At 46.7% G+C, this 13,969-nt stretch overlaps 1 protein-coding gene across 5 annotated transcripts in view; it reads left to right on the top strand.

Annotated features, from left to right (window-relative positions):
- LOC147035136 (protein argonaute-2) overlaps positions 1-13,969 on the top strand; it is a 147,883-nt gene that overhangs the window by 17,157 nt on the left and 116,757 nt on the right. For all 5 annotated transcript variants that reach the window (XR_015061463.1, XM_085894154.1, XM_085894138.1 and 2 more), the window contains one exon: positions 5,161-5,278. Coding sequence is in view for 4 of the 5 variants with exons in the window: in XM_085894138.1 (XP_085750264.1) it covers positions 5,161-5,278 (118 nt within the window). In the remaining variant the exon portion in view is untranslated. The remainder of the gene's footprint in view (positions 1-5,160; positions 5,279-13,969) is intronic.

The following is a 13,969-nucleotide window of genomic DNA, read 5'->3' as shown; positions in this document are numbered from 1 at the left end:
TTCAGTATCAAGTTTCGTTGAAATCGGGCAACAAATTTTTTTTAATTTAAATCAATTCCCGATTCAGTCAATTACTCTTCGGGAGTATTTGATCAATGCAAACAACCTCAGCGGTATTGTTCGCTGTAGCTATCTTTTTTTTTTGCTTGAAATGATTTATTTTAATATCGCAAACATTAGGAAAGACAAAGAACAACTTATTTTTTAAAATAAAATAAACATCGCCATTTTGATCTCATACTTCCGTATTCATTCATGAGCCTGGTGTTGGCGCAGTGGTTAGGGCAGTGGCTTGGGATCCAAGAGGTCCTGAGTTCAAGCCCCGTTGGGCCACTGAATTAATACACCAGGGGGTTGACTCAGCCTGTCATCCTTCCGAGGTCAGTGAAATGAGTACCAGTATACTGGGCCGGTGTATACCCTGGTTAAATAGGTGTACCATATCCCTGTGTCCTAAGAGGTGACCAGGGTTGCGTCAGGAAGGGCATCCGGCGTAAAACATGTGCCAAATCATTATGTGGATCATAACGGATGATCTGCTCTGGCGACCCCTTACGGGAGCAGCCGAAAGAAGAAGAAGAAGAAGGAGAAGGAGAAGAAGAAGAAGAAGAAGAAGAAGATAGGTGTGTGTGTATGTATATATATATATATATATATATATATATATATATATATATATATATATATATATATATATATATATATATGATACATTTGAAATGCATGGAATTCCGATTTTGGTAATTATTTATCAGGTAGTAAGGAAATTCTCATCAGGTACTTCGGAAATTCAAATCCTATCTCATGATGCATGTTAAAATGAGGTTATATTAATATCACAATGGAATAACTTTTTTTTAACATGTGAACTTCAGAAGGAACAAATGAAGGAATTTCCCTGAGATACCCTAATATTTTTGGCCTTGCAAGAAGAAACAATTTTTTTTGGTATTACTTTTTGTGCTTTGACGATGCATTGTTGGTCAATAGTGATTAAAATTTATTTTGCATGTGATGAGTTGGAGATGATGCTTATCTCTTCTTGAGTTACTTAAATTGTGCAACATGGTGTTTTCAGTTGACTAGCCATTTTGGACAGATGGCTGATTGTATGGTTCTTAAAATATTTGTAGGCTATCTCAGGCTTCGACCGTTCATGAGGTGGTTTTTTTATTTTCGCATTTTTATACTTTACTACTGCTTCTTTAACAGCTCTACGTAATGCCAATGTTGAGGCTGTGGTTTTTGTTTGAAGTCTTTTCTAAACCAGACAGCCAGGCTTGAAATTGGCCTGATGGTGGCAGTAATTTGGATCTTGTTCAGGGTGCCGACAATAATTGTCATATTATTTATGAAAGACAGCATGGGGTATTTAACATCCACCAAAAATGCTAACAGATGGAACACCCAGCTTAACATCCATCCAAGGGATTGCTTGCTTTATGATCACTACTTGTGAAGCACCAATCAGACAGTTCTTCGTTAGGCCGAGAATAAAATCCAGACTACAATGATCAAAGGCAAGTGTCCCTCAAAATGATCACTATGCCATCCTGTCAGGCTATGTAACACGGCACCATCCTCTCAGGCTATGTGAAACCGTGCCATCCTGTCAGGCTATGTAACACGGCACCATCCTCTCAGGCTATGTGACACCGCGCCATCCTGTCAGGCTATGTGACACTGTGCCATCCTGTCAGGCTATGTGACACTCTGCCATCCTGTCAGGCTATGTGACACCGTGCCATCCTATCAGGCTATGTGACACCGCGTCATCCTGTCAGGCTATGTGACACTGTGCCATCCTATCTGGCTATGTGACACCGCGCCATCCTATCAGGCTATGTGACACCGCGTCATCCTGTCAGGCTATGTGACACCGCGTCATCCTATCAGGCTATGTGACACCACGCCATCCTGTCAGGCTATGTGACACTGTGCCATCCTATCTGGCTATGTGACACCGCGCCATCCTATCAGGCTATGTGACACCGCGTCATCCTGTCAGGCTATGTGACACCGCGTCATCCTATCAGGCTATGTGACACCACGCCATCCTATCAGGCTATGTGACACCGCGCCATCCTATCAGGCTATGTGACACCGCGCCATCCTATCAGGCGATGTGACACTGCGCCATCCTATCAGGCTATGTGACACTGCGCCATCCTATCAGGCTATGTGACACCGCGCCATCCTATCAGGCTATGTGACACCGCGCCATCCTATCAGGCGATGTGACACTGCGCCATCCTATCAGGCTATGTGACACCGCGCCATCCTATCAGGCGATGTGACACTGCGCCATCCTATCAGGCTATGTGACACTGCGCCATCCTATCAGGCTATGTGACACTGTGCCATCCTATCAGGCTATGTGACACTCTGCCATCCTGTCGGGCTATGTGACACCGCGCCATCCTATCAGGCTATGTGACACCGCGCCATCCTGTCAGGCTATGTGACACTCTGCCATCCTGTCGGGCTATGTGACACCGCGCCATCCTATCAGGCTATGTGACACCGCGCCATCCTGTCAGGCTATGTGACACCACGCCATCCTGTCAGGCTATGTGACACCGCGCCATCCTATCAGGCTATGTGACACCGCGTCATCCTTTCAGGCTATGTGACACTGTGCCATCCTATCTGGCTATGTGACACCGCGCCATCCTATCAGGCTATGTGACACCGCGTCATCCTGTCAGGCTATGTGACACCGCGTCATCCTATCAGGCTATGTGACACCACGCCATCCTATCAGGCTATGTGACACCGCGCCATCCTATCAGGCTATGTGACACCGCGCCATCCTATCAGGCGATGTGACACTGCGCCATCCTATCAGGCTATGTGACACCGCGCCATCCTGTCAGGCTATGTGACACTGTGCCATCCTATCAGGCGATGTGACACTGCGCCATCCTATCAGGCTATGTGACACTGCGCCATCCTATCAGGCTATGTGACACCGCGCCATCCTATCAGGCGATGTGACACTGCGCCATCCTATCAGGCTATGTGACACTGCGCCATCCTATCAGGCTATGTGACACCGCGCCATCCTATCAGGCGATGTGACACTGCGCCATCCGATCAGGCGATGTGACACTGCGCCATCCTATCAGGCTATGTGACACTGCGCCATCCTATCAGGCTATGTGACACTCTGCCATCCTGTCGGGCTATGTGACACTGCGCCATCCTGTCGGGCTATGTGACACTGTGCCATCCTGTCAGGCTATGTGACACCGTGCCATCCTATCAGGCTATGTGACACTGCGCCATCCTGTCGGGCTATGTGACACCGCGCCATCCTATCAGGCTATGTGACACTGTGCCATCCTGTCAGGCTATGTGACACCGTGCCATCCTCTCGGGCTATGTGACACCGCGCCATCCTATCAGGCTATGTGACACTGTGCCATCCTGTCAGGCTATGTGACACCGTGCCATCCTCTCGGGCTATGTGACACCACGCCATCCTGCTGGGCGAGAATACACCACATGCTGCAGAATTACACATTACATGTGGAAATCGTTATTTTGTAAAAGCAACAGTGCTTCCTGCTCTGGTTGCAGACTATGGAGGGCAATATAAAAATAAATAAATGCCTTACGAGTTGTTATTTCTTTGGCAATCAGAATCTGCCTGATTTTGCAGGAAATTTTATTTCTGCCAACTACATCTCTCTTATGTTATAAACTGTTTTGCAAAAGCTCTCACCTGTTGATCACAGTTGTTTGTAAGTAGGGACACAAATAAGAAAATGTTCTTATTTGTTTGTAGCAAATGTAAAGATTTGCATGAGGGTTGCAGACACACCTCACGGTTTCACCACCAGAGGCAGTTTTATTCCCCCATAAAGGGGTGAACAAGCCATGACCCGACTGCTAAGTCCACCTGACCTACACCCAGTGATTTTAATTTCCTATCTTGGATGTTTTAATTCCATCACTGTTGCCAGAAATAAAAAGCAAGAGCTGGATTTTTCACCTAATATTGATTGCTATCGAGGCTTGACAGTTTTGATAAAAAATTTAAACACAGTTCATCATTTATTATTTTGAAAATCACTTGAAGTATGTGTATGTGTATGTGTGTGTGTGGTCGATAACATTGATAACCAAAACTTCTTTTTTATGGCTCCGCAGCCATCAGCCGGAGGCATTATGTCTTCAGGTTGTTCGTCCGGCTGTCCATCCGTGTTTCCATCCGTTATCGGATTTGTGTTACTACATAACTTGTTAACCACTGAAGGGATTTCAACCAAAGTTGCCAAAAGTATGGACTGTAATACAAAGATGAACCGATTTCGATCCGTGCCATAGACCAAATTATATCTGACGTTATCTGATTGAGATTGCCTTGCCCAACCAGAGGAAGAAGGCCACTGAACTACATCGACTGCGTAGCAAGGGGTATCCAGCATGACATAGCGGACATGCAGGTACTGATGATGGATAAAGACTCATGGCGCAGCATTGGGAACTCTATCTCGGATGCGTCCGCTGAGTAGTAATAGTAGTATTCAAAAGGTCAAAGTGCAATGTGCCCTTTCATTGAAAATCTTTTTAACTGCAATAACTTATGAACCACCGAAGCCATTTCAAGCAAACTTGGCACAAATATTGATTGCAAAAGATGAACTGATTCATTTTGGGGTTCAACAGGTCAAAGGTCCTGTGCCCTTTGAAAATTATTTTGCAGGTCAAAACTCAGTTGGAAGCATCTGTTGTTTTCTCTCTTCGATTCGATTTATATCTCTTGTCTTTCTGAAACTCCTTTGAGATCAAATTTAACAGTGGCTTGACTACTAACACCAGCAGAGGCATATCCATCGACACGTTTGCGTCAAATTCTATTTTGTATTTCTTATATTGTTTTACTGAAATAAATCTTGTGCAAAAGTATTGATTCATAAGCAAAAGGAAACAATCAAGGCAGATACTTTTTAAAGGTGGGTTTGGGTGGTGGGGGTGGATCAGCAAGTCCGTGTATGATTCCTACCTTTTCACCCATCGATGTATCAATGGAATACCTTTTTGAAAGTGAGATCAAGTATCTTGATTCCAACCTCGTGACTGATAATATGGAGCTCTAGCTATATGCACTGGTGTCAGAAACACTAATTTGTTTGACTCACTGCTTTCTCCCAGGGATGTGGTCGAACACATGGTGCAGCACTTCAAGCATCAGATCTTTGGGGATCGGAAGCCTGTTTTTGATGGCAGAAAGAACCTGTACACTGCAGTGTCATTGCCTATTGGCAGTAAAGTGAGTGCAATTATATTGTCTCCATATCATGGGTTGGCAGCAATTATCCCTTTGCATCATAAACTACCAAATTATTTGTAGCTTTGATTTTTGCACACAAATGTACGCACTGCATAAAATGTGGAACTGGAGATCGCACAAAAAGTTGAAAATTTGATTTGGCATCAGCTGTTTATTTATTTGGTTTGTTTGTTTGTTTGTTTTCCCTAGCTCGACAGACGGAGCATAGTTTAGTTTCCTCAGTGTTTATGTCATACTACTAAACCCCCGAGCAATATGACCATAAAATGAATCGCCCCAAGTGGGACAGATGCTCATCTCCTGATGGAGGGTGGTCGTAGTTGGGGTACGTTCAGTGATAAAGTTGATTTTCAGTTTAATTACATGCAAAATTATTATCATTGTTTGTGATATTCACGTAGTTGCATTTTAAGGTAATTATCTCATCACACAGGGGCTGGCAGGATGGCCTAGAATTACACATACTCGCCTCGAAGCTGTCTACCCTGAATTTGAATCCCGACCCACCGATAAACTGTCATCCCAGTGTTTAACAGGCAGGGTGATTCATCATTGCATGTGCCGTCCTTAGGATATATCTTAAAACTGGGCGTCCCATCTGCAGGCATAAGTTGGTGGACGTTAAAGATCTTACGGTGTCCTTCGCGAAGAGTCGGCGAGCTATCGCTACAAATCCCTGCCCCAGCTACTTAGTCAATCGTGAGGCCGGGCCAGCCGGTTCATGAAAGACTTGGGCCAAGCTTCCCCCAGCTAACCCCACAAGAGAGACGATTAGTGGCCGTTATAAAGGACAAACAAACATGAAAAATTGACGTTTTAGTCAATTTATGACGTCATAACTCGAAAACCGGAAGTCGGAAGTGAATGTCGTCAATGAACTGTCATTTAATTTTGATTATCTGTCGGATGCCATTGGTCCCGTCTCCATCGGATGAAATTGAGAAATTGAAGTTACACCGTGACCTTGACCCCTTGACCCTGTGACCTTTGACCTTGAACTTGACCCCCCCATGTCCATTCTCATGTCCCAAGGATCACTCATGCCAAGTTTCATCTCATTCCATCCAACGGTTCGGCCGCCTATAAAGGACGAACAAACAAACAAACAAACAAACAAACACACATACATACAAACATATTCTATTTTTTTAGTATAGTATACATGACACTGCACATTTCCTGTGTACAGTATGAAACAGCAGATATTGTACAAAGCATCACTTTACTCATACAATGTACGCTTCAAGTACAACACAGTACATTTCTATAAAATATGTGAAGCACTCGTATATTGTGTGCAAAGCGCAGTCACATTTCATGTATCTGTCTGGCCCTTTAATTTACGTCGAGGCAAATTGTACTCTTATTCAATATAACTCAGTAATTGGAATGATATGTTCTGGAGGTTTTAGGTCGATCATCAAAAATAGTAAGTGGTCCAGTATTACTTATGTTACTGACAAATTAGGCTGGCAGGATAGCCTAGGCCCGAGAGGTACATGAGCTCGCCTTTGTGCTGTCGAGCTGGGGTCTGATTCTCGTCGCAGCTATAAACTGTCATCCTAGTTTTTTGCATGCAATGCAATACATCTATAATGGTATGTGCAGCATGCATTAGTTGGACATTAAGCTGGTTGTTCTATCTGCATCTAGCATGTTTTGGCAGATGTTAAAGATCCCCTGACCATAGGTTTCGGTAAGAGGATGCGAGTTGTTGCCATAACCTTGGCTAAATTCCAAATTCCTTCCAGAATGTCCAAATGAACTGCATTAGCGGGACAGCAAACTCAGTAATGATGCAAATAACTTGTTGAATTCAGAATTGAATACTTGTCCAATAATCATTTGCTAACAACTGACAAATTGCTGGCATTTAAATCAGCTAGAATGTTGTGTGTAACTTCCAAATCAAATTGGTGAGGGTGGAACTATATGTTAAAAAGCTCCACTCTTTCAAAAACTTATGACAACAAAATATTGAACAGTGATGTGTTATCTTGGAATACAATGCATTGTGTGATAAATGACTATTTGCATAAAGTTGTTTTTTCAGGTCAGGCCAGATCAGATCTGTGATTTGCTACAGGTACCATGTAAACATGTACTAACCTGTTTCATGGTCGGGGTGTCGGCGACTAAACCGTTTCCCCCACCAGGTTTTTGGTGAGGAGGGTGTATGGATATGGACACCCAGCAGGATTAAAAACAAAACCTGTCAAAGGGTCGAGAAGCTCCTTGTGAGCCAATGGCCATCCATATCTGGTGCCCAACTGCGTCTGCGGACTTGGTGGCAGGATTTGCACTCCAGCCACCATAAAACACTTCACTCCACAAAACACACGAAAAATGCAAAGAATACCTAAAACTCACTCCGTGGGAGTACCTCGTGTGTAGCTGTCCTTCGTAGGGCAGCGCACCGGATGGTAGGATTAAGGTAAAGATCAGATCTGTGACCTGGTACAGGTACCATGTAAACATGTACTTACCTGTTTCATGGTCGGGTTGTCGGCGATTAAACCGTCTCCCCCACCAGGTTTTCTGGTGAGGAGGGTGTTTGAATATGGACACCCAGCCGGATTAAAAACAAAACCTGTCAAAGGGCGGAGGAGCTCCTTGTGAGCCAACGGCTATCCATATCTAGTGCCCAACTGTGTCTGCGGACGTCCTCCTGCAGTTGGGTTACTTTTTTATTAGGAGGTTGGTGGCAGGATTTGCACTCCGGCCACCGTAAAACCCTTCATTCCGCAAAACACACAAATGCAAAAAAATCTGAAAACCCACTCCGTGGGAGTACCTCCTGTGCAGCTTCCCTTCGCAGGGCAGCTCACCGGATGACGGGATTGGGGCAAAGCCTTCGGGACCCCCAATCTTTGATGAAAGGAGGGAAACCACGGGGTAACCTCCCTGGGTCAGATTGTGGGAGAGTGTGTCGGAGTGGTGCTGAGGTGTCGTCCACCAGACGGCGGTCTCCTTGGGTTAACCTGAGGCGGTCCCTTCGGGTGGGTGCCTGGAATGTCCTATCCCTAAGAGAGGATGATCACCTGTCTCTGTTATCATCTGAGCTCAAGCGTTTGAATATCGGGATTGCAGCTCTCTCTGAGGTTCGGAGACCGGATTGCGGCGAGATAATGATGGGTGGTTACACCTACTATTGGTCTGGTCGCTCTGATGGTTACCATACCCAAGGAGTTGCTGAAGCTGTGTTCAATAAGCTGACCCCAATGATAATTGAGGTAACACCGGTCAACGAGCGTATTATGAGACGAAGGATTCGTCACTTCTTAGGTGTCATTTCCCTGGTCTCTGTCTATGCTTCGACTGAGGCGAGTGACCTCACCGTGAAGGACACATTCTACTCCACGCTCGAGTCTGTGGTTGATCAGTACCCCAGACGAGATACACTTCTAGTCTTGGGGGATTTCAATGCATCGACTGGAACTGATAGGGATGGTTATGAGGTGTGTGTTGGTCCCCATGGGTCAGGAACTATGAATCAGAAGAGCACTAAGTTCCTTGACTTTGCAAGAAGTCATGGACTTAGAGTGGCCGGTTCATGGTTTCAGCGCCCACAAGCTCATCGCTGGACTTGGTATTCCAACAATGGCGGTGTGGCAAAGGAGATTGACCATGTCCTCATTGACGGTCGCTGGAGGATGATCCAGAACTGCAGGGTCTACTGGAGTGCTCAGTACCTCAATACTGACCACAGGCTTGTTGTAGCAACTCCAAAGCTGCACCTTAAATCCTGGAGAATGGTACCATCCCAGCCTAGGCTGGATGTTGGCAATCTCAAGGACGAGAGAGTAGCTGAGGAGTTTGCGAACAGGCTGAGTGGACTTTTGGGGTGTCTGGGTGCTTTGTGGGGTCCTGAAGAGTTATGGATTACCTTCAAGACCACCGTCCTTGATGTTGCCGGTGGATGTCTTGGAACTCACTGCAGGGCAAAGAAGAATTTTGTCTCTCAAGGGACACTGGATACCATTGACCAGAGTCGCAGGGCCAGGCTGAATGGCAGAGCTGAGCTGTTCAGGCACCTGAGGCGTAAAACTGTATGTGCGGTACGGGTGGACAAGGAAGCCTATGTGCGAGGAATCTGTGAGGGGGTGGAGCATCACCTGTGGACAGGTGATACTCGTCCTGCTTACAGTGGAATTCGCGCATTGCGTTCATCCAAGCCCATCCCTTGGAGCACTGCAGTTAGAGCAGAGAGTGGTAGGCTCATGACAGAGGAGTCTGAAGTGAAGGCCCGCTGGGCCGGTTACTTTGAGCGGTTGTACCAGGCTGATCCACCAGCTGTCGAGTTGGACGTCAATGGTGTTACAATCCCTGTTGCTGACCTTCCAATCAATTGTGGTCCACCTTCGGTTGGGGAAACACGGGCTGCGGTGAACCGGTTGAAACAGGGTAAAGCTCCAGGGAACTTTGGCATCCATGCTGAACTTCTCAAGGCTGGTGGAAATGCAGCACTCATGTCATTGCATGCAGTTTTGTGCTCTGCCTGGAACACAGGCATCATCCCAACTGATTGGAAGAGGGGCCTTGTTGTCCCTCTCTGGAAAGGGAAGGGTGATCGCCAATACTGCAACAACTACCGAGGGGTGACGCTGCTCTCAGTGCCGGGCAAGGTCTTTGCTCGGATAATTCTTGATAGGGTTCACCACCATCTGCTTGAGCACCAGCGTCCAGAGCAGTCAGGCTTTACACCAAAGAGGTCAACGATTGACCGTATCCTTGCTCTTCGTGTACTCACCGAACGCAGACGAGAGCTTCGGCAGGGACTGCTTGCAGCTTATGTTGATCTCTGCAAAGCGTTCAATTCAGTGAATCGGGATGCCCTCTGGAGGATTCTTGGTCTTCATGGGGTGCCACCAAAACTGATTGATCTGATGTCTGAACTCTACTCTGGTACTGAGAGTGCTGTGAAGTGTGGTGGTACCATCTCTGACTTATTTCCAGTTGTTACTGGAGTTCGTCAGGGATGTGTACTTGCCCCCACACTTTTCAGCACTTGTATGGACTGGATTTTAGGGAGGATGTCGGAGAGATCAAGCTGCGGTGCATCATTTGGGAATGTCAAGATCTCGGACCTTGATTTTGCAGATGATGCAGTCATCTTTGCGGAGACTTTAGATATCCTTTTGGGGGCCCTCAAGGTGCTGAATGAGGAGTCGGAGCCACTGGGATTATGGGTTTCTTGGGTCAAAACTAAGATCCAGGCTTTCAATGACATCTTGGATGCTGCTGTCCTGTCTGTGTCTGTTTGTGGTGAGGATGTTCAGGTCGTGGAGAGATTCACTTACCTTGGCAGTGATATTCATGTCTCTGCTGGCTGTGATATAGAGGTCAATAGACGTCTGGGTTGGGCCTGGGGAGTCATGGATTCACTGGATCATGGGGTGTGGCGCTGCCGGTACCTGTGCGGGAGGACGAAAGTCCGAGTCTTCAGGTCCTTGGTGCTTCCAGTCTTGCTCTATGGATGCGAGACTTGGACTCTGACCAAGGATCTGACATGGAGACTTAATTACTTTGGTACCAGGTCTCTTTGGAGAATCCTTGGCTATCGCTGGTCAGATTTTGTGTCCAACGAGCGGTTGCTGAGAGACTCGGATGAGATTTGTTACCTGCATGGTCCTTGAGCATCAGTTGTGGCTGTATGGACATGTGGCTCGTTTTCCTGACGCTGATCCTGCTCACCAGATTCTCTCAGCGAGGGAGTCTCGTGAGTGGAGGAGGCCAATACGCTGACCATGTGCCTCGTTGCAGCAGGTTGACCATCATCTCAAGGAGATGGGGATGGGCCTGGCATCTGCCTGGGGGAAGGCCAGACGGAGGCCCCTGGAGTACCGGTGGAAAGTGGACGCAGCGACGCGCTGTTCTGGCACATGCTCCCATACCTGACCTGACCTGACTCTTTGATGGGAAGAAAAACATGGGGTAACTTTCCTGGGTTGGATTGTGCTACTGTGTGTCAAGGTGGTCATGAGGTGTCGTCCAACAGGCTGCAGTCTCCTCGGGTTAACCTGAGGCGGTCCCTTCAGGTAGGTGCCTGGAATGGCCTATCCCTAAAAGAAGATCATCATCTGTCTCTGCTATCATCTGAGCTCCAGCACTCCAACATCGGTTTTGCAGTGCTCTCTGAGGTTTGGAGACCAGATAATGGTGATATCATAGCATGTTGTTACACCTACTACTGGTCTGGTCACTGCGATGGTTACCATGATGAAGAATTTGCTGCAGCTGTGTCCAATAAGCTGACTCCCATGATAATTGAGGTAACACCAGCCAACGAACTTATTATGAGACTGAGGATTCGTCACTAAACCTGGTGTTGGCTTAATGGCTTGAGTGGTAGGCTTGGGATCCTTGGGTCCTGAGTTCAAATCCTGCTTGACTGTTGAATTAATACCAGGTGTGGTTGACTCAGCCTGTCATCCTTCCGATGTCGGTACAATGAGTACCAACTTGCATCGGAGTGGCAACCGATCCAGGAGTGTGCCCAATAGCCCAGGAGATTGCTTTTGCAGCACCAACGCTCTGCCCAGAGTATGGTCCCAGTAGATTGATGGATGGATTTGTCACTCCTTCAGTGTCATTTCCCTGGTCTGTATATATGCTCTGACTGAGGCGAGTGATCTCAGTGTAAAAGAGGTATTCTATGCCATGTTCGAGTCCATGGTTGATCAGTGCCCCAGACGAGATGCCTTTCTGACCTTGGGGGATTTTAATTCATCGACTGGAACTTATTGGGATTGCTGGCTCTGTGACATGTGTTGGTTCCCATGGATCTGGAACTGTGAACCAGAATAGCACTAAGTTTCTTGACTTTGTAAGAAGTCGTGGACTTTGGGTGGCTGGTTCATAGTTTCAGCGCCCAGAGCCTCATCGCTGGACTTGGTATTCCAACACTGGTGGAGTGGCAAAAGAGATTAACCATGTGGTAGTTGGTGGTCGCTGGAGGATGATTCAGAACTGCAGGGTCTACAGGAGTGCTCAGTTCCTCAATACTAACTACAGGTAAGGCTTCTTGTAGCATCTCTGAAGTTGCAGCTTAAATCCAGGAAAATTGTACCATCCCAGCCTCGCCTGTATGTTGACAGGTTCAGGGATAAGAGGGTCGCTGAGGAGTTTGCGAAGAACAGGCTGAGTGGGGATTTGGGGGTCTGGGTGCTGTGTGGAATCCTGAAGAGTTGTGGAGTGCCTTCAAGGCAACCATCCTTGATGTTACCGCCTGCTCGAGCACCAGCACCTGGCGCAGTTGAGTTGTACACCAAATAAATCAACGATTGACCATATCCTTGCTCTCTGAGTCCTCACCGAACGTAGATGAAAGTTTTGGCAGGGGCTGTGGGTATTCTATGCTGATATCCACAAATAATTTGATTAAGTTCATCGGGATGCCCTCTGGAAGTTTCTCGGTCTCTGCGGGGTGCCACCAAAGTTGATCCATCTGATTTCTGAACTACACTCTGGTACAGAGAGTGCTGTGAGGTGTGGTGGTTCCATCTCCGACTTATTTTCAGTTGTTCCTGGAGTTCGTCAAGGGTGTGTATTAGCCCCCACACTCTTCAACGCTTGCATGGACTGGGTTCTGTTGAAGATGTTGGAGAGATCAAGCTGTGATGCATTGTTTGGGAGTGTCAAGGTCTCTGACTGTGATTTTGCAGGTGATATAGTCATCCTTGTGGAAACACTGGATGTCCTTGTCAGGGTCCTCGAGGCACTGAATGAGGAATCGGAGCCACTGGGACTACGGGTTTCCTGGGTCCAAACAAAGATCCAGGCTTTCAATGACATCTTGGATGCTGCCATCTTGCCTGTACCTGTTTGTGGTTAGGATGTTGAGTTCATCATGGAGAGATTCACTTACCTTCGTAGGGATATTCATGACTCTATAGTTTGTGAATCAGAGGTCAATAGACGTCTATATCAGGCCTGGGGAGTCATGGAGTCACTGATTCATGGGGTTTTGCGGTGGTGTCGGTACCTATGCAGGAGGACGAAAGTCCAAGTTTTCAGGTTCTTGGTGGTTCCAGTCTTGCTCTACAGATGTGAGACGTCGACTCTGGCAAAAGATCTGAGACAATAACTTAACTCCTTCGATACCATGTCTCTTTGGAGAATCCCTGGCTATTGCTGGTCAGATTTTGTATCCATTGAGCGGTTGCTGAGAGAGACTCAAATGAGATTTGTTGCCTGCATAGTCCTACAGTGTCAGCTGCGGCTGTATGGACATGTGGCTCGATTTCCTGATGCTGATCCTGCTCATGAGATTCTCTCAGCGAGGGAGCCACATGAGTAGAGGAAGCTAATGGGCTGACCACATTCCTCGTTGTTTCAGCAGGTTGATGAGCATCTCAAGGAGATGGGGATAGGCCAGTCATCTGCCTGGGGGATGGCCAGACAGAGATCCCTGGAGTACCGACTGAAAGTGGATGCAGTGAAACGCTGCTCCCATACCTAACCTAAGCTAACCTTAATTACCATTTTGTGAAACTGAGCATTTGATTTGTACTAATGATATTTGCATTACTGCACCATTGTACTTTGGTGTTTCATGGTTGAGTGTACTTCAGATTACTTGGCTTTTGCATAGACCAAGAATAGTTGAAGAGCGACCATAAGATGATTCTGATGTGATAGTTTTGGTCCTTTTTTGTCATGGTCAGTGCC

The sequence above is a fragment of the Eptatretus burgeri genome, chromosome 1 (assembly GCF_056783735.1).
Source record: "Eptatretus burgeri isolate ZD-2024b chromosome 1, Ebu_testis_v1, whole genome shotgun sequence".
NCBI classification, from domain to species: domain Eukaryota; kingdom Metazoa; phylum Chordata; class Myxini; order Myxiniformes; family Myxinidae; genus Eptatretus; species Eptatretus burgeri.
This window is presented reverse-complemented; position numbering and strand designations above follow the sequence as displayed.